The sequence below is a fragment of the Pygocentrus nattereri genome, chromosome 24, assembly GCF_015220715.1.
Source record: "Pygocentrus nattereri isolate fPygNat1 chromosome 24, fPygNat1.pri, whole genome shotgun sequence".
Taxonomy (NCBI): Eukaryota; Metazoa; Chordata; class Actinopteri; order Characiformes; family Serrasalmidae; genus Pygocentrus; species Pygocentrus nattereri.
The window spans coordinates 14517970-14539623 of record NC_051234.1 but is presented as its reverse complement, the minus strand read 5'-3'; the positions used below and the strand labels follow the sequence as shown (position 1 = coordinate 14539623).

Below are 21654 nucleotides of genomic sequence, written 5' to 3'. Positions count from 1 at the left end.
GTGCATTTGTATTACTTATTCAGTGTATGTATATTTGATATGTGTTTTGTTTTTACAGGCTGGGTAGTAGGTTCTCTGGAGATCCTGGGCAGTCCTGCAAGTCTGGTACGCAGTATTGGAAATGGAGTGGCAGATTTTTTCCGTTTGCCATATGAAGGATTGACACGTGGACCTGGAGCCTTTGTTAGTGGTGTGTCTCGTGGAACCAGCTCATTCGTCAGACACATTTCAAAAGGTGAAAGCAGTGGTGGACCTACAAACACACACATTTCCCCCACTAGTACAAGTACTGCTGTTTCACTTACACGCTTACCTGTAAGCATTGTGAGTCTTTTGCTTTTGTGATTAAACAGAAAATGTACCAACTGCGACATCTGATTAATCAGACATTTTGGCCAATATTTTTCACCCTTCATCTCCCTTTCCCTTTCTAGGCACACTGACGTCCATCACTAACTTAGCCACTAGTCTAGCACGCAACATGGACCGACTGTCTCTGGATGAGGAACATTATACACGGCAGGAAGAGTGGAGGAGACAGCTTCCTGAGAGTCTGGGTCACGGTTTGCGCCAGGGCCTCTCGCGTCTGGGAATAAGCTTGCTGGGTCAGGTTCTCCCTAAAACAAACACATTTACACACACTAGCTTTCCACATGCCATATTATTTACATTCACAGTACTGCTTGGGGATGAGGTCTGATCTGTGCCTATGTTTTTTTTTTTGTCTGTGTGGTTTCTCACATGTAGGAGCAATTGCAGGTATCGTGGACCAGCCAATGCAAACGTTTACCAGGCCTGTGGAAGCTCATAGTACAGCAGCCAGCACCGCCCGGGACGTCATCTCTGGAGTGGGGAAAGGAATTGTGGGGGTTTTCACCAAGCCAATTGGAGGAGCTGCTGAACTTGTCTCACAGACAGGATATGGTAGATGACATTTTGTGTGTATTTGTGTGTGTGATCACTATTATATTGCGATTGCAATTATATACACTATATATACACAGTGAGGGGAAACATATTGAAAACTTTTTTTCTGTTACTTAGTACATTTCCAGTGCATACATCTACTCAAAATTTACACACTACTGAATGTACACACTGAAGGCTAAATGATTGTGTCTAGATGCAACCACAGTATGACCACACAACACAGCTGAAATTAACATTTGATTTACTAAGACTGCAACTTCTCACAAGAGGCATAGGGTATAAAGGTGGCACTGAAATAAGTCAACAAACTTGAGTCAAAACCAAAAATGTAAATTGTCATGACATGTATTTAAAATACTGATTATTTAGCAAGCGTATTTGCAGTAGGTTATGCAAGCCCTTTAAACATTAAATTAATTAGAAATTAGAATTAAAACTAGAAATTACAAAGCTAGACTTAAACTAACTTTGTTTGGCATAAGTTGAGATTTTGGGTAAGTACTTTAGTCGCTAGTCATAAATCCAGTGTTTTTCTATTTACTATTTAATTTGTTTTGTGTGCGTGTCTTGCACCCTTTGTGTTGTGGATTTGATTTTGAATGGATATAATTGCCATTTCTACCCATCAGTCTGTCCACAATCTCTCCATAATGACGAAGTGAAAACGAGAGTTTTCAAAAATTAATAAGAATCAGAAACGGACAGCTCTTAATAGTAAAGGTTTTCAGACGGTTTATTCAGTACTTTGTAGAAGCCCCTTTGGCAGCATTTACAGCTGCAAGTCTTCTTGGATATGTCACACCTGCATTTGGGCAGATAACATGCAACATAGCATGATGCTGCCACAACTGTGGAATGATAGGGCCCCAACTGGCCCCAATATTCCCACAGATATTCAACAGAATCTTAGAGCTGTTTGAAATCCAGTCACTCTTCAAAAGCCCTACCATCATCCCAGACCTTAAGAAACTCTCTGTCACAGGACTGAATGACTACAGGCCCAATGCTCTGACATCTGTGGTCATGAGGTTCTTTGAACAACTGGTGTTGGCCCACCTCAACGATGTCACAGGACACCTTCTGAATCCCCTACAGTTTACCTACTGGGCAAAGAGGTCAGTAGAAGATGCGGTCAACCTGGGACTGCATAAGATAATGCCACACCTTGACTGCCCAGGGACATATGCAAGTATCCTGTTTGTGGACCTCAGCTCAGTGTTCAACACTGTCACCCCAGAAATCTTTTCCTCCAAACTCTCTCAGCTTACTTTATCTCCGGTCATCTATCAGTAAATCATCAGTTTCCTTACAGGCAGAAAATAGCAGGTGCACCTTGGGGAAGTAACTTCTGGTGTACAGACAGTCAGCACTGGTGCTCCTCAAGAATGTGTATTCTCTCCACTGCTCTTCTGTCTCTACAATGATGACTGCACTTCTGAGGACCCATCCGTTAAACTCCTGAAGTTTGCAGAGAACACTACAGTCACCAGACTTGTCCAACATGGCAACAAGTCTGCATATTGACAGGACATTGAATGGCTGGTGCTTTGGTGCAGTCGGAACAACTTGCAGCTGAATGCATTGGAGACTGTGGAGATGACTGTGGACTTTGGGAGACACCATTGAGAACCTCCAAGCCTAAAGGGTGGTAGCTACTTTATCACTTTAAAATTCAGCCTAAGTGAGATTATCTGTCTATATATGTTTTTGCTTTCAAGTTACACCATACGTACTAATAAAAAAAAGGGTTTGAGCTCTTACCTGCTGCTGCTATTTTACGAGGTACCTCCAGACTGCCTGGTCCACGGTACCACAATGCTTCACTGTCTACCGTCCAGGACTTGTACTCTTCAAGAACCAGGAAATGGCCAAGGAAAATAATTGTAGATTCCTGGCCCCCTGGACACAAAATTGTTTCTACTGTAACTCCTCCCTTCCGGCAGGCAAACCCCGTATCCTGACTAGCAAACAAGATCGGTTTCTTTACTCAAGCCATCACCCTCATTAACAGCTGACCAGTAATATCATCTGCCAGGCCATAGCTACTTGTGTTTTCTCCAGATTGTTATTACACCCTGCTTCACATCCATACCATTGTACACCGCAATTTCATTCCCATACATGATGTATGCAACTATCGTTGGCACAAACACACACACGTGTGTTACTTGGCCCGTCTGATCTTGTGTTGTGTTGTCACTGTACTCAGTATTGTGTATTTATACTGATTAAAGTAAACAGGATGCACTAGGCCACAATTTGGAATGCCACAGCAAATGGTCTGAATGCTTTAGTTAATGAGTTTTCAGTTTTTGTTTGTTTTAATTTCCGGTAAACTCTCAAAACACGTTTTTCACTTTGTCATTGTGCATGTTTAAATGTAGATTCATGGGGAAAAATAGCAACTTTCAAAATCAAATCTATAACAAAGTGTGCAGAAATTCAAGGGGTCTGAATAATTTCCGTATTATGTTTCAAAAGATTTTGTTTGTCTGGTTACATGTGAAACAGTCTCACATACAGCGCATAAGATCTGTGGAACATCAGACAGTCCATGCCACAAGGTCCTGACGTTTCACTTTCTGAATGTTTTTTGGACATTTTCGTGAGCAGAGCATCTTCTCTTTACAGCAGACAGACACTCATGTCAGGCAAGCACACTGGAGTGCTTTTTAATCTCCTACGGCATGGACTTCGCACACCGATCCCCAGCATTCACATGGCAAATCTTTGCTCTTGGGGAATAAATTAGACAAGCTTTTCCTTCTAAACAGTACTTATAAGAACTTTTCTCTTTCTGCTGTGCTCACTGAGTCTACCTCGGACAGCACGCTCCACCACTTGAACCTCTACAGACCAGACCACTCCATGGAGCTCTTAGGCAAGCAAAAAGCCAGTGGAATCTGCTTTTATATCAACGAACGGTGGTGTACAGATGTCAGTGTTAACAAAAACATTGCAGTCTTAAACTTGAATACATTTTTATAAACTATAAATATTTTACTATCCGCAGGAATGTTCCTCTGTCGTTATTGCAGGGTCTACATTCCACCCCAGGTGTGCATGCACGAGGTGCTGCACACTCTTGCAGATCAGATCACCAACGTGGAGCTCAAACACTCTGTTTTTATCATTTTAGGGGACTTCAGAGCGCAACTCACCAAGGAACGGTAATATTTTGTGCCAGTCTAAAAAGGCAGCGCATAGAAATGGTGGTCGGGCTCTGTACAATCAGGCAAGGAACACACTGAATAAATAAAGCTGCAAAAAAGAGCTATTCAAACAGTAGAGTAGTATGATGTTCACAAATGAGTCATCAACCTTCTGATAGTGCCTGCAGAATACCACCAGCTACAAAAGGACACCAACCAGACATTGGTGATTGTCAGCTGGCTGAGGAGCTTAACACATTTTACTGTAAGTTCAAAGAGCCCAGCTCCATACACCCATTCAGCACAAATTCACACCCCCTGTCATTCAGCCACCGATTCAGCCTGCCCTGAAGATCTGCGAGAAAGACGTGCATCGACTCTTCAGAAAAAAAGAAAAACTCCTGGACATGATAGTGCATCACTTTCCTGTCTAAGGGCCTGTGCGGACCAGCTTACACCTGTAATCCCAATGATCTTCAACAAATCACTGGATCTGTGTGTCCTACCTTCCTGCTTCAAACGCTCCACCATACGTTTTCAAAAAAGCAACGATCACATGATTAAGTGACTACAAGCCCATCGCACTCTGTAGTCATGAAATCCTGGTGCTCACTTGGTGCAGTTTTCATACTGGGCAAATAGGTTCATGGGTGACACATTGAACATGGGAACATTTTATTTTCCAACCACTTGAACATCCAATAACCTATGCAAGAATTTTCATAGACTTCACTTCAACCTTTAATACAATTATGCCAGGACAGCTACACAACAAACTGCTTCAACTCAACATGCCAACCCCAACCTGCCAGTGGATCACCACCTTCCTTAATAGCAGAGAGCAGCAGATAAGATTGGGGAAAAACAAACTGGTGCTGAATACAACGAAAACAGTGGAGACGGAGGAGTCCAACCCTACTGACGCTTACCATCCTGGACAGAACTGTGATGACGATAGAGTCCTGCAAGTTGCTGGGCACAGCAATCACCAGGGACCTGAAGTGGGACAGCAGTATCAGCTCCATCCTCAAGAAAGCCCAGCAGAGGATGTACTTCCTGCATCAGCTGAGGAAGCCCAACCTGCCCCAAGAGTGCGTCGTCATCACGTCTATCACACTGTGGGGCAGCTCAGCCACCAAGCACAATGTCCACAGACAGCAGTGCATCATCAGGTCTGCAGAGAAGATAATTGGCTTTAAGTTGCCCACATTGCTGGAACTGCATGCTTCCAGAACCAAAAAGCATGCAGAGAAAATTTCCACTGATTTGACACACCCTGGCCACTACCTGTTCCAGCTCCTTCCCTCAGGCCAGCACTTCAGCCTAATGAGGATCAGCACATCCAGGCTACAAAGAAGCTTCTTCCCTCAAGCCATCACTCTCTTGAACAGTTCATTATTAAAGATGCACAATATTCCTACTTCTGAACTGCTCTTCTTAAATATATCGGTATATACTATTACAGCTTGAGTGTATGATAGGACCATGCTTTATTTTTATTTTATTCTGTTTTATTTACTACATGTAAATAATGTTTGTCAGATACTGTGTACTGTGCCCAAAAGAAAATTCCTTGTATGTGTAAGCATACCTGGCCAATAAAGCTTGATTCTGATTCTAAATCTGATTAAAATCATTTACTTTGGCTACACCCAAGGCTGCAATTTGCATCTGAATTTGAGGCTCTCAAATTAAACTGCACAAGTATTTCTAATAATGCCTTGAATGGTAACTGAAGATTGAACGCAGCTTCATTCATTCAGTTTTTTGGTTTTGTCAGGTTTTTGATCAGGTTTGTGTGTACATTTGTCAAATACTTCCAAACCATAAGTAGGATTGTTAAAATGTTATGAGGTGTAATTGAGTAAACTAGAGGCCCCTGAACTTTTTGAACCAAATGATACCATACTGATACTAAACCGGCAGGAAAAACTCAACTACATTAAGTTAAGAAATAGCTCTGTTGTTTCACATGTTTTGATTGGAGGATGTGTGGTTTATTAGGTTTATGTTGTAGAACTTTTAAACAGTGTGTGTGTGAGAGTGATTATGTTATGCAAATGATTTACATTTTAAAATTATTTCTCTTGGTTGGTAGAGCAGACCTTATTTTATCGAAAAAGCTACATGCTAGGATCAGATACTGTCTTTCAGGTTGCCGTGACATGGGGGTGCCATCTATCTTACTTGTATTACTTGTATCCCCTAGAATTTTTGTATAATTGCTTTGGATGTTGTTTTGTGTGCCCTTTCCATCAACTGAAAAAACCTGAACACTACTATAACCTTGCTTGAGCTGGCTGACCACTGGCTCACAGTTTAGGCTGGCCTCTTTCAGGTCTATGGAAAGTCCATACTGCAATTTGGTTGACCTCTTGGTAGTGATCGGCTAGATAGGCATTCACTTTTACTTATTCGCTTGTCCTATGTTAAAATCCAACAGGCAGGAACAGTGTATATCTGTTATGGTCAGGACCAAAGAAAATGGTTTATGCCCTAGTCAATGTTTTTTTTTTTCCTTTATTTTTTATTAGTGGTTCAAGTCTGATGAACAGACCACAGGACCTCTTGTAAAGACAGACTATGACTTCAAAATAATTCCAAAACATTTGAAATTGAAAACTTCTATACACAAAAGCTATCACAGATGTCCCAATTTCAAGACGTTTGTAAATAAATGAATTCACATAGAATTATTTTGAGATTTTGTATTCTTTATAAAACAACATGTCTTAAAAAGTCTTAACATCACAGCAACTACAGTTGACTAAAATTCCTTAAAGTCATGAATGCTTTCTCTGACTTCATTGTGTCTTAGACCTGTGTCATAAAGGTTTTGGCCAATTTTTAGCATGTATGTCAGTAGGGGGTGTTATTAAAGCTAAATAGTTGTTTCTCAGCATCCATCGGTTTAATCAAGCAGAAGTTGTGTGTACTGCATCTTTGGGCTATGTTAAAGCAAGTTGCTCAGTCAAATTTTTGTAGATATTTGACAGGCTTAACATTCACATCATAAGACTTATGTTCTATTTGTATTTTGTACTATCCTATTTCTGACTTCCAATGTGAGATACGCAATGTAAAGACGTGTCGAAGGCAAGCTCCTCTAGGGAGCTTCAAATTTCAAACATAATGATTCTGCATTATCACTAGAATTTTAACAGATAGTAGTTAACAGTGGACCATTTTATTTGTGAAAAGTGATGGACTGGAAAATGCAGCTGGCAACCAACAGGCCCTGCTGCAAGCAATAAATTCACTATTTTGTAATTTTCTGGTCATAAGGATCTCAGGGAATTTAGAGTTTTGTGTGGTTTTGCTTTTTTCAAGCAGTAGCCACATTTACGCAGCCTGATAATCCATTAATAATCCGACTAATAGCTCAGTCGGAATAGAATACGTCCATGTAAATACCTCAGTTGGAATAGACTAATCTGATTGAGGCCATTCGGAATACAGTTTCTATCTGATTGAACGAGGTGCGGAAACCTCTAAATAATCAGTTAAATAGAAGAATAATAGCCATGTAATAATTAATTAATATATATATGTGTGTGTGTGTGTGTGTGTGTGTGTGCCCATAACTAGCATAATACTTCGTTTTTTAAAGGATTTTTTTTCCTTTTCTCCCACATTTGCTATTTCAACTGTGTTCTACACAGTTTATTAGACCACTCCTGTCTTGGACCCACCATGCTCAGTAAATCAGCTCAGTGCATTAATTCATTCCTTCAGGAATATGGAATGATTGACCCCTTGAGATTCAAATTCCCAACTACAAAAGTTTTCTTTTTTCTTCCCAGTACACCATACTTATTCCTGGATAGAAAAGTGAATCTGAGAAGTCCAATCTGGAAAGCACCATAACCATAGAAGAGATGGATTGTGCGGTTTAAGAAAATGAGGTCAGGCAGGGCGCCGGTCCCAGATGAGTTCCCCATTCAGTGTTATCTTACATTCTCAGCCAAATTGCTGCCCCAACAATGGCACAAGCCATAATATCAGTCCTTCTGAAAAAGAATTAAGATCCACTCAAATATGTATCTTATCACCCAGTCAGTTTGCTTTGTTGTGACTATAAAATTTTGAGCAAGGTGTTGGCAGCCAGGCTTAAACCAGTCACAAGCCACTCCATAATCCCCCCTCCACCAAACTTTACACCTGACACAATGCAGTCAGATAAGTACCATTCTCCTGGCAACCGCCAAACCCAGACTTGTTCATCAGATTGCCAGACAGAGAAGCGTGAGTTGTCATGTCTCCACTGATTTAAAGTCCAGTGGCTCATTAAACATATCATGGAGGTCATTTAAGTTTGTTTTTTTTCTTCTCCTTTCCCCCTCTTTTGTTTTTCTCCCCTTTCTTGGCTAGGTCATAGAATATGTTAGGATTGATGTTGACAGTGAATTTGTCTAGAAGTTGTCTGGAAAAGTTTGTGCATAAATATTGAAAAATCTGTAAAACACTAATAAAAGTAATATGCTAATTTCCCTTATTTTTGCGAATTTATTACAACAAATGGTTTTAGATCACAAAAAATGTAATGCAAGATAGAGAGAACACAAGGAAACACAAAATAGTCAGTTCCTGGGGTTCTGGAAGCCTCTTCTGGAAGAGACGCTGAGTTTACTTTACTTTGCAGAAGTAAAGATGAGGAGGGGTTCACCACTCTGTAAAAGACTGCACAATCAAATAGAATAACGTTTCTCAACGTAAAATAGCAAAGAACTGCGGGATTTGCCATCAATGGTACATAGTGTCATTAAAAGATTCAGAGAATCTGGAGAAATCTCTGTATGTAAGGCATAAGACAGATTTTTGCTGGCAATGATTTTTGGGCCCTCAGGTGACACTGCATTTAAAACAGACATGATTCTCTAGTTGAAATCACTGTATGGGCTGTGTCACTGTATCACTGTAGGAACACTTCTGAAAAACACTGCCTATGAAAACATTTCAGTGCTGCATCCACAAATGCAAGTTAAAACTCTAAAACACAAAGAAGAAACCGTATATGAACAGGATCCAGAGATGCCGCCTCTGGGCCTGAACTCATTTAAAATGGACTGAGGGGAAGTGGAAAAGTGTCCTGTGGTCTGACAAATCAACATTTTAAACTCCTTTTGAAAATCTTGGACACTGTCCTCTGGGCTAAAGACCACTTAGCTTGTTATCATTGCACAGTTCAAAAGCCAGTATTCATGATGGTATGGAGGGACATTAGTGCACATGGTATGGGTGATGTGCACATCTATGAAGACACCATTAATGCTGAACAATAGATACATGTTTTGGCAACACAAATGCTGAACAACAGATACATGTTTTCTCTTTGAGCCCAGGGTAGCACATGCCGTGCTAGACATCAATGATTTTGTGTTCACAATGTAAGCAAACTTTAAAGGGGACTCTCTGTTTTAGCACTGATAAATATGACCAGTTGTGCACACCAGAACTCATTTAGAACTCACCAACTCACCACCTAGGAAGCATTGAATTCTGGGTAGTGTTTTTCAAGTATATATATTGCTGTTGTGGACGAAACCAGTCCTGCGTGTTCGTTAATGCAAAAAAATTGAGACAAGTAGATCAGACTGAAGTGAAACAAACAAAGTTTTATTACAGAATTCTGGAGAGGTTACAAACAGAGAACATGCATCATGTTTCTCCCAAGTAAGCTCTGACCCCTTCTCATCTGACTCCCTTTTTTATAGTCGCATGACAGCTCTTCCCTTACCCCAGCCTCCAATGTGTGTATTAGCCTATCTCACCAATCTATATCATAAAAGTGTAAGCATGTGCTCGAGACGTGAGCGCGTCTGCAAGGTCAGCTTAATGTATTTCCTGTGTTTATCAACTCCCCCCACTTTCCAGACAATGGCTCTGCTTATGTGACAAGATGAAACATGTGTGGTGTGCTAATCCCAGTGTCTACTACTGTCAGCTTCGAGGTATTACCTGTTATCTGACGTCCTTGTGCATTCCACCGTTAGTCAGCACACAGCCTTATGTGCTGACTCTTAGCTTGGACAATTGGACAATATGACCATTAAGTTTTCAATGGTAAACATAAGCTTTCTTTAATAAATCTTAAAAAAGCAATATGAACAATACTAAGGCTAATAATTCCGCAATTCCCCCTTTTGACCTTTCACCCGAAAGCACAAAGCATAAAGGCCCCCTTAGGCTCCTGTTTAACATTAAGGTGATAAATCTCTCAGCTAATGTCCTAATACAAGGAACGCAACAATAGCCGCATATAATGAGGATGGCCAAAAATACAGCGATTGACATGCATAGAGAGATAAACACGGCTTTCCATTTGCCAAACACCTTATCTAACCACCCCGCCCCGTGATGACGTTGTCCACCCCCGAGTTGCCATGCATTTCTTTGGAGAGAGCCTTGAGGCCCTCTAGGGCTTTAGTGACTGATCCATCCGGGGCGGTGTTGTTGGGGATGAATGTACAACACATATCGCCAAACATGTGACAAACACCCCCTTTTTCCGCCAAAAGCATGTCTAGGGCCATTCTATTTTGTATAGTCATCAAAGACGTGGCTGAGAGCTGTGCGGTGAGGCCCTCAACGGCTCCCTTGGTTAAATTGGCAAGGCGCATGACTTGGTAAATAACGTAATTGATGCGATCTACATTTTTGTTGGGGGTGACAGGGAAGAGGGCAGAGATAATAGGAATATTTTCGAATCCTGCAGCTATTTGATCAACTAACTTATACTCGTCAGGGACCCCCCTTGGGACCTCTATGGCATGATTTGTAAGTGGGTGAATTTTTGGTGAGGTCGAAGTGATCCTCAGGTTTCACGTTTTCGCCTATGTATAGCAATGTGATTAGCCTGTCTCTGACCTACTAACAATATTGGAGACACCAGTCTGACCATGGCACAGAGACAGAATGTACGAGTGGGCATCCTGACTAAGAGAGTAGTGCCACCGCAGTAATAATATAGCCATGCTCTAGTCCATGGGCCTACGGAGGCATTCCCTGAGTACGTAATGTGACACCAATCAGGGTTAATCTGGCCTATCATTTTACCATGGCCGGTGCCATCAACGTAAGTGCGATTAAAACAGGTGAAATTGCCGCTAAGTGGTGCTCTGAATGTGCCCGTACCCGTCGTGTTGGCTATAACTAGGAAGATATCAACTAATGTAGTACAGTTAATCGGGTTTGCTTGTTTTGTGAGCTCAATCATACATTTAAAGCCTGTTGTATCTGTGTCTGGAAATAAAGGAGCTGGGTCTAAGGACAGCGGGGCACGAGCATGTTCACAAGCCACACAGTCCTCCATCCCAGATTCCCCAGCCTGTGCTGCTAACCATTTGAGCCACAAATTATGCCCTGCGTATCCTGTAGTTAATTTAACAATATCAGCCGTTGACCGCTTAGTATAGTCTGAGCCCTTAAGCCCTGGATCACTTACCTCCTGGGTGGCGAGGGTAGATGTATTAATTATGCTATTAACTGATGCTGACACAACTTTATTGCGCATATTTATTTTAATTAACCCCAATGGGTCGTTACCCGATACATCCACTCCTAATATGAGGTATGGTGAATGACCAGTCCTACCCAGATGCGCATCCATAATCGATTTCTCCCAATTAATAGATAAGGTCAATGGATTTTGAGTCCTGCTAAAGTCTCGTTGAAATGACGTGTTCCCAATCTATCTTATGAGTGTAAGCGTCTCTTGCAGCTAAGGTGGGTTGCCATCTACCTGTATATTTTATCACTGAGTGCCAGTACTTACACCACCTATCATCCCAGCTCCAACCAAACCCACACTTAGACGTGACCTCCAGATCCCAGCAAAGATAAACGTCGTAACCTCTATATGTTGAGTTCTGACCTGCGCAGTTAATGACGTCACACAAATCAAATGTCCATGCTGTGGAGCTACCTAGGGTGTAGTCTAATTCTATTCCCCCATATCTACTAATACAATAGTCTTTTTTTGCAGTTGATCGTATACTAATTTTAACTATGTCCAGTGGTGCTGTGATATGGTTGGGTATAACGGAAGTGTTCATGTTAAGATACTGTGTTATCTGGGTGATATTATCAGTTGTAGTGTTGGGGAGGGAGGAGCTGTCATATAAGGTATTCTGAGCGGAGCTTGCAAAACAGAGCATAAAAATAACCAACGATACATAAAATAATCATGCCCGCATATAAAACACATTTCTCCTTTTCTCCAGGTCCCTTTCTGTCTCCTGAGGAGAGTCTCCTAAACCCCCGTGTTCTGTCATTTCCGAACAACCACATGTTACCCCTAAAAGCTAGCAAACAATGATTAACTATATGTATATGTGTAAAGGTGCTTTTTGCTAGAGGTTGGCCCTTCTGCGCTGGAGGCAGGGTAGACTTTCCCTGTTGTGCCTCTGTCCCCGGGGATTATTCTGCCCCATTGGGTGGGGACTCCTTTTCTGCCTTTGGTAGGTGCGCTGGTCTGCACTGGGAGAGGTGGTACCAGGCGGGACCGGCATGAGAAGTTCGCTCGACCACTCTGTAGGGTCCTGTTCACCTGGGCTCACACCACTTCCACTTGATAACTTTCAGATAGACCCACTCAGATAGTGCTACCTCTGGAGGGGCGTCAGTTTCTGGTTCCCCCTTGGAGCGGACCTGCACAGAGTAAGCTTGACACAATGCTTTCAGCTCATTAAAGTAGGCTTGGTGAGATTTGCTCTGTATGTCTTTACACGCTAGCGCAGTATGGGGCCCCTTAAAAGATCTACCTGTCATCAGGTCAAAGGGCGTGAACCCTGTAGCTCTGTTTACAGAGCTTCTGATGCTAATTAATGCAATTGGTAGGGCGTCCAGCCAATTTTGCCCCGTAGAGTATACATTTTTGTTAAATTTTGATTTCAGTGTTTGGTTCATGCGCTCCACCTTCCCTTGAGACTGTGGATGATACACTGATCCGTACGCATGTTTCAGGCCTAGTACTTGCTCTACCCATGCCAAGTCGTTACTTGTGAAGTGAGTACTATTATCTGAGTGAATTCTTTTGGGAAACCCGTGTTGGGGAATCCAGTGATTGATCAACTTTTTACAGACTGATTTTCTGTCTTCCCTCATAGTGGGGAACGCTTCCACCCAGCCCAAAAATTCGTCCACGAACATTAACAGATACCTGTACTTCCTGACTGTCTGAATCATATCCGTGTAGTCTATCTGAATGTGTTCCCTCGGGCCTTTGGGCTTAGGGAATTTTCCTACCCCTGGTTTGCAAGTTTTACCCACATTATTTACATTACATACTTCACATTCTTTTACATGTGTGGCTATCATAGCGGTTAGAAATGGATGCCACCATCCTTTCAAGTTTTCCCTCATCTGTGCCTTTCCTACATGTGCCAACCCATGAGCTTCTCCCAGCACTGCTTTTGCCAAAGAGGCTGGAAGTATTGGGAGTCCATTGGGACCTTTCCAGAGTAATTCACTCTTTCTACCACCTTTATCCAGCCAAATAGTCTTTTCTTCTGGGCTAGCCTGGTCCTGCACTTGCCTCAGCTTTTCCCCTGTCGGAATTGGTTCCCATGGTTCACCTTCCTTCAATACCATCTGCAAACTTGGTTGTTTATCACCTGCTGCTTCCTTTGCTGCCTTGTCTGCTGCCTCATTACGTCTTTCTACCAATGAGTCCCCTTTCTGATGTCCCTTGCACTTTTATGATGGCAACCTGTTTTAGTAGTTGTATCGCTTTCTCTAGTGCTAACAACTCTTCCTTGTGTTTTACGGGTTTGCCCGCACTGGTGAGATAACCTGTCTCCTTCCAGTGGGGTAATTCGATGTGGGCTACTCCCAGGGCATAGGCTGAATCTGTGTAGATGTTAACTTCCCTACCTTCTGCTAATTTGAGTGCCACAATGACTGCTAAAAGTTCTGCTTTCTGAGCTGAGGGACCATTCTTGACTTCTTTTGAGATCACTGTCCAAAAATCATCTACTTCCCCAATCATTTCTTGTACTACCGCAAACCCTGCTTTTATTTCTCCTCCTTCTCCCCTTTAACCGCACCCATCTGTCCACAGATTTAGTGCCCCTTCTATTGGCATGCCCTTGAGGTCTGGTCTTATTTTCCCTTCTATTTTTACCTTTCTCGCACACTCTGCGGGGGTCCTTCTAACATGTTATCTGCCATTTTAATCCCGTCGTGAGCGTAAGTAATGTTGGGGGCCGTCAGTACTTTATGTATGCGTCTTTGCCTGAGGGGAGTGATTGTGAACATCTGAGAATTTATATATGCTACCACTCCGTGTGTGGTCAGCACATGTAATGGATATCCTGCAACTATGTGTGCTGTTTTTTGTACTAGTTTGGCTAGTCCTGCAACATGTCTGGTGCAACTTGGTTGTCTTTTCTCTACTAAATCTAGAGGAATGCTCAGGTACATTAACACCTGTCTACCTCCCCCTTTTTTCTGAAACAACACTCCATTAACCAATAAGGGTGTATCAGAAACATCCAGGTAGAATGGAATGGTATAGTCTGGTCTAGCAAGGTCAGCTGCATGCTTCGAGACTTTGTACCCGCACTGTACAGGCCAGTTTCTCCTATACTGCTATTGAAGCCTCAATACAAGCCTGTTGGGTGTCTCCAGCAATCAGGAGATCATCCACATACTGAATTAAAATGGAACCTTCAGGCAGAGAACAAGTGTCCAAACTTGTACAAACAGGCCAGGTGAAAGGGCGAAGACTTGTGATAAACATGTGTACCGGTACTGTCTGCCACAGTGTGTAAACGCACAAATGTCTCTACATGTTTCATGTACCGGAACACAGAAGAAGGCGTTGGCCAGATCTACACATGTGAACCAAGTATTGTTGTGGTCTAGCTCAGATAGTGTGGTATATGGGTTAGGAACGGGGATGGTTTGGGTGGCCAGGACTGCATTAATGGCCCTTAAATCATGTGCAATTCTGTACTGCCCAGGTTTTGGAACTGGTTAACATGGTTCTAGCACTCCAGCTCTGAGGAGTGCATCAATAGTTTGGTCTAGGGAGTCCATAGCCTTGGGTTTATAGCAATATTGGGGAAGCCAGATTGGTTGAGTCTAGGTCATATTAAATGACACTGGAGTTTGTTGTATTTGCCCTACGTCATCGGGGCCCTCAGACCACAATCCATCTGGGAGACATGACAAAAGGACAGGGGTGTCAATGTCACAACCATGATGTCTAGTTAACAAATCATGTGTCAACGTGATGTGATTATGGGTCTCACCCCTGATAAAATGTTTTTGTGGCTTCGGCAAAGGAAACGTTAGGAATCTGCATCTGTACCCAGTCGGTGGCAGCATTTGCCCTTTTCGTCATGCCCCCTAACTGCTTTGCCATGGGGCCCGGATGTAACACTAACGAAATATGTGGCGCTGCTGAGGAAGACATTCTATACCACTGTGATTGTGCTGGTGTGAGTGTAATTGGAGCCGCCACGCCCTCAGGCCCAACATATATACCCCGGAGAATAAAAACTTCCCACTCTGCATCTTGCAGTTGAGATTGGAACAAATCATAATAGGGCAAATCCGCCGAAGGGTCGTAGTAGAGGGTGAGATGAGGGGGGTCGGGAGGAGGACCATAGGGTTCCATCTGAGATATCCATGGTCTCCACTGGTTAAATAAATTCAATGCACCTGTGGTTGTATCATTGATCAGGCCCCAATAAATATCCACCATGTCATCATTTGCCATTATAGACATCCAATGGCTTGGTTTTGGGCAGAGTCATTGAGTCCCCTGAGAAACCTCTGACTGAGAGATAGTTACAGCTCATCATATCTGGTGGAAGTTGATAGCAGAAAATGTGGCTCCTCTGTCAATCAGGAATGGCAATCTCAGGTGCCCCACAGTCAGTGATAGCATGGGTTCTGCCATGGCCATGCTATCAGGGTCCCCCAATGTGCCCTTGTCAGTGCTCTCCCCCCCATGGACTCATCTGGTACTGTCCCCCTGGGGCAGCACCTGGGTGAGGGGCCGGGTAGTAGGTGGCCTAGTGCTGAGGCTGAGAATGGTGTGGTGCTCCTGCCAGCGGATGGGGGCATTGTCGTACCCAGTGATCCATGGCGCCACATCTGAAGCAGCCTAAATCATACTGCGGACCACGGCCCCCGCCCCTGTTACCCCTCCCCCTACCTCTACCACGGACCCCCATATGGTGTGGGTTGATATTGAACCACAATTGGCTGTGATTGATATGGCAACAGCTGGGTCTGGGGAGGCAGCGGCTGTGGAATGTGCGATTGTGATTGTGGTTGCCGCCCTGCATAATTAACAGAATTGTCTTCAGCAGCGGTGATGACCATTTTACCGGGCTTGGTCTTTTTCTTGTCCTCACTTAAAGTCTTTCGGGCGTCTGCCAGTTGAGCTTTCATCAGCTCCAACTGCAGTTTGTCTACTTCACCTGTCCTGGCATCTACCTGTCCCTTATGTTTGTTCATATAAAACAGAATGGTTTTCAGCCATAAGTCATGTGAGCACTGTTGTCAGAACAAAACCAAAATGGTAACTTTACAGGAGAAGAAACAACCTACTTTTCTTTGAATGCAAGTCAATGGAACCAGTCTTTTTTCTAAGTTATTTTGGGCTGTTTCTATTGGTCCACTTATCATGAAATATACACACAACGTAAAGGGAAACTGGTATTTTCAAATAATGTATGTATTATGTAAATTGGAGAAACAAGGTTTTCTTCTCTTGAGTGAGTTACAGTGAGGGGTAGGAGGTTTAAGCTGCTTTCACAATGTATGCAGATGCGCAGCTACCAGACACGGCTACTGCTCTTCTGTTGGTTGTGCCATAGCTCTGTAACTCTGTATGACCCTGCATGACTGCTGTAGTGGATTCAGAAAATCTGCATCTGCACCTGCGCATCCCTTTGAAAATGTGTTTGAAAGCACAGCAGTGAATTTTCCACATTCAATGTGTAAGCAGCTTAACATTGCATGTGTGCCCAGTATCAGCCTTTAATATGAAAAAATCACACAGGCTCTTGCATTTTGTTGCTTTAACATGTCAGTGGTGCTTGTCTCAAGACCATGGGCAGGTTTTATCCTGAGTGGTACTTTACATATGATTTTCGGTAGTCTGTTTTTACTTGGCCTTCTGCCCGATGACCGCTGGAATAGGCTCCAGCACCCCCTGCGACCCTGAGGGAGAAGCGGCTTAGAAAATGTGTGTGTGTGTGCGTGCATGTGTGTTTTTTTTACTTGCTAAAGTGCTTCAAGACTGTGGCTACTTACATACAGTAAGTGTTGTCGTCTTTTAGCAATAAAGCGAAACAGAAAATTGACTGATCGGTGGTCTTAGTTCAGTATATTTTTGGGACCATTTAGAGGGGTCTAAGCACATATGCACCGAAAAGTCCACTTGAGACACTAAAAAAAGGTCCAAGTATGAAAATCTCTCACTGTAGTTCATTAACGGACTCTCAGAACCTATGTGTCATATTGGCATATAAAAAAACTAAAAATATGCATTTGCTTTTATATGTTTGTCTGTGTATACAGGCATACTGCATGGTGCTGGACTCTGGCAGTTGCCTAAGCAGCTGTATCCACCTACAGAGGAAAAAGCAGAAGATGCACGCAACAGCCATCTCAAATATGCTTGGTAATGAACATAAATACACACAATTACATACATAATACTACACCTGGTTTAGATTTAAAATGGTTTAATTATTCAACATGTTGCATCATAATTAAAAAATGTTACATTATGATATAGGGCAGGATTATTTCTGTTATACACTCATTAGCCACTGGTACATCTACATTGATTGTCCATTTTACTTGGCACACCTGCCATATAGGTGTTCTTTGTGGTGTCACAGTTGAAGGATTTTGTTATAAAGAGCATTTTATAAGACAGTTTTAGTCATAAAATCTGATTGGATTAGCCATGTTTGAAGCTGTTATAAATAAAATATTTAGTATACACACATGTATAACTGCGCTAAAACAGTTCAGTTCTGTTTTAATGCGCCATGTCATAAAAAAACCTTGGTTCTGTTAAGGGAATAATCTTTGACTGCAATTCTGCACGCATGGACCACTGAAAGTGTCGATGAAGTAAGAACCTAGTTTTGTATAACCAGAGGGACCAAAAAATAGCTAGCAGGCAAATCAACTCCTTCATTAATATCATAGGTTTTGATTAAAGTACTTATGATTCACAGTAAATTGCAATGTAAAAAAGTTAAGACTATGTCTCTTCAATACCTAGGATACTTAAGACCGGTTTACACTGAGTAATGATCAGAATGACGATGCTGTCACAGGCAAAAATCATAAATTGTGAAAATTATCTGACTGAATTGGTAGTCTCTGAACATTTAATGAGACGTGGTCCATGGCGAGTTTTTTTTTTAATGTCTGTGATCAAGAACAGCCTGCGATAAAGTTCTTACAGTTTTGTTCTTAAATGTCAAAATATGACTGCTTTTATGTCTAAAAACTGTCAATAAGGAGCAGCATGAAATGTGTGTGTAAGATATGACATGATTCACATATAGAGGCACAGCTAAATTGTGCTTATTCATTGCTAGTGTTTCTTTGAAAACTTTTTTCCTCAGTTCAGTGGCCTTGCACAACTAACATGTATGATAACCTGGCTGCTTAATAATATCAGGTTTTGATTCCATAATGTTACCAAACAGTCAAACTAATTTATTTTGTTATTAGAGCTCTATTTTATTTGCTCAGATTTTTTTCTTCTTCTTTTTTTTCTCCTGATAAACTTGTTGTGGAGAAGAGACCGTAAGTTGTAGAGACAGCAAACGTGATAGGTATTAACCCAATTGGCAAAGGAGGAGGTTGTAGTGCAGCAAAACATGTTTTGCCTCATAACTCCTAAACCACAATTTTTAGAGACAAATTCTATTTTTTCCTAAATCTTTGGACCATTTAGCCTCCTCTCACTCGGATTTTTAATATACGAAACTTACTTTAGCAAATTAGTCCTAGGGTTTTTGCTCAATCCTCATGCTACTGCTTCAAAAAATTTCAGAAGAGTCTGAATGATTATCAAAAGAAAAATGTACATTTCTGAACAACTTCCCTGTAATATGCAAATTAATGCTTCTGGAATAATTCAGGATAAATCATAAATAATTTTTAAAAATCTATAACATTTTTTTTAACATTGTGTCGCTCTATCAATAAATTACTGCGGCCATGGCATTGCTAATTAAAATTGCTATAACTCATCAGTCATTAGTTCAATCATTTCAAAATTGTGTATATATGGAGGCTCTGACGGAGTCAGGAGAGCGCTTTAGCACTAAAAAAAAAACTTAAAATAATTACAAATGCTATTACAGTGTTATTGCACCATGTACAGAAACAAATGTGCCATTTGATTCAGTTCACTGACCTGAATAACTTTCTAATTGCATGTTATTTCACATTTTTAAAATTTCACTCCTTGTATGGTATTTTGGCTTATTCGTTCAAAAACTATTGGTTATCTATACAAAGGTCAGTCTGAACAAAACTTGTTGCACATCCTTGTTAAATGTCTGTTATTATTAATCATATCATGCAGTATATCATCTGTGAATATGCAGCATTTTGGAATGAAACTCCAATAACAGATTGCAGTCTGTCTGTTTCTCTGTAGAATTTATTAGCCATTCTTTACACTGTCACTGCTGTACTGAGAATAACCCACCACTCAAGTAATACTTTCTCACTTGTGGTCCTGTGGCAGTCTTGATCCTTTATGTAAATTCATCTGGATTTAGTAATTCTTTGTGGTTTTACATACTGCAACTGCATATGTGTACACCTTGTGTGTGTGTGTGTGTGTGTGTATTTGTGTGTAGGAAAATGCTGCAGTCACTTGGGTGGCCAGAGGTACACATGGCTCTGCATGTATTTATGGTGAGCAGCTCTGGCCAGGAGCATGCAGGCTGCCTACTTCTCAGTGAGGAGGTGCTTTTCATCGTGAGTGTGTGTGAAGACACACAGCAGCAGGCCTTCCCAATCACTGAAGTGCAGTGCCAACAAGATGTACTCAAACCCGAAAAGCTCACACTCACTTTGCATCAGCATCAAATCACCAGTGACAGCGAGGTAACTTCTTTTTCCTTTATTCTGTTTCTTGCTCTCTTTCTCTCACTCTCACACAGAAATAATAATCTACAATGACTAGTTTTTAATGTTTTTCTGTCTGTCTCTATCAGGGTGAGGGTGTTCGAGAGCGCTTATCTGAGCAGCAGTACAGTCGGTTAGTAGACTATGTGACTCAGGTGTCTCAGTACCTCGCACCTTTTCCCTCCTCCATCCTTCAGCATACCTTCATCACAGCAGCAGAGCCTCCCTCCAGCATCACCAAAGCATACCACTACTGCACAGACCCTGCTTATGCCAGAGTTTTCATAGGCAAATTCAACATGGTGAAGAACAAGGCACTGCACGTTGGCTTTAACTGAGAACCATTATTTAAATTAACTTTTGGGTCCATCTTTATTAGCCTAGAAGTGCTGGTCTGGTATCAGCTTTGCACAGTCATGCAGTTGTATTCTTTGGGATCATATAGGCAAAATTGAATTCTCATTGTTCAGATTAGTATTTGTGGGTAAACGCTGCCACAATCCACAGAATCACATTCAAGGAGAGGTGCAAAAAAGAAAGAACCTGGAAGAAATTGGAGAAAATTATCTTTGTCTTCTGATTATTTTCTTAACATTTTTAAGAACTGAAAGCTCCCAGCATTTCTCTCATCGTTGCATTTCCCTGACTGTATCTGTTGATTGCATAAGTGTGAATCTTATTTGTTTGTTAAAAACTTTAAAATCTGAGTTTATCACTAATGCTGCGTGCCTAGAAAGATGAAAGACTGAGTTGAATTTAAAGGAATGACATTGCAGATCTGTGAGTTTTTCCCCATGTGCAGAGCAGCAGACCCCTAAAAACCCTTTTTTTTTTTTTTTTTTTTTTTTTACAATACAGAATATTGGATGAATTTAGATATTGAGGGTTGTGTCAAGATTCTGTCTATAAATATAGATATTAGTGGTTGTGTTAAGATATATAAGTAAATTATAGATTTTTTTTTTCATTTTTTTGTAGTCAGTGAAAATGTTTTTTTTTTAATATTTCTGCTAACTCACTTAATATTTAGAATAAACATTGCTTAAGGATGTATGCTGCATTGTGTGAACCTTTTACAGATTTACATTTGTTGACTGTATATATTGTAATTATTAAATATTCTAATAAAATGTGAAACATTGGTTCAACCTTGGTTAATGTAATTTGCGAGTTTATTGTGTTGATTCTCCCTTCAGACATGTGCATCACCAGTTAGTAGCTTGTGTATTAAATGACATTAAATGACTTCACATGTAAGCAATTCTTTTGACCCATAGCTGACCATGATAAAAAAAAGATTAAAAAAAAAAAAACAAAACGATGGACTAAAAGTAATTTAAATCAGTTACAAACAGAGAAAAATAATAATTTGAAAGTAAAAGTTCTTCGGAGGAACAAATGTCAAGCTTTAGTGTGTCCCAAACTGTATCCCAGTACAACTAAT

The 21654-nt window shown here is 41.4% G+C and overlaps 1 protein-coding gene across 5 annotated transcripts in view; it reads left to right on the top strand.

Annotated features, from left to right (window-relative positions):
• Positions 1 to 21363, top strand: part of LOC108442230 (vacuolar protein sorting-associated protein 13B) — a 401016-nt gene extending 379653 nt beyond the window's left edge. For all 5 annotated transcript variants that reach the window (XM_037534077.1, XM_037534078.1, XM_037534074.1 and 2 more), the window contains 6 exons: positions 59 to 235; positions 435 to 605; positions 748 to 924; positions 17622 to 17724; positions 19940 to 20189; positions 20300 to 21363. In XM_037534077.1, the coding sequence (XP_037389974.1) occupies positions 59 to 235; positions 435 to 605; positions 748 to 924; positions 17622 to 17724; positions 19940 to 20189; positions 20300 to 20548 (1127 nt within the window). In that variant the 3' untranslated portion in view covers positions 20549 to 21363. The remainder of the gene's footprint in view (positions 1 to 58; positions 236 to 434; positions 606 to 747; positions 925 to 17621; positions 17725 to 19939; positions 20190 to 20299) is intronic.
• The last annotated feature ends 291 nt before the right edge of the window (positions 21364 to 21654 follow it).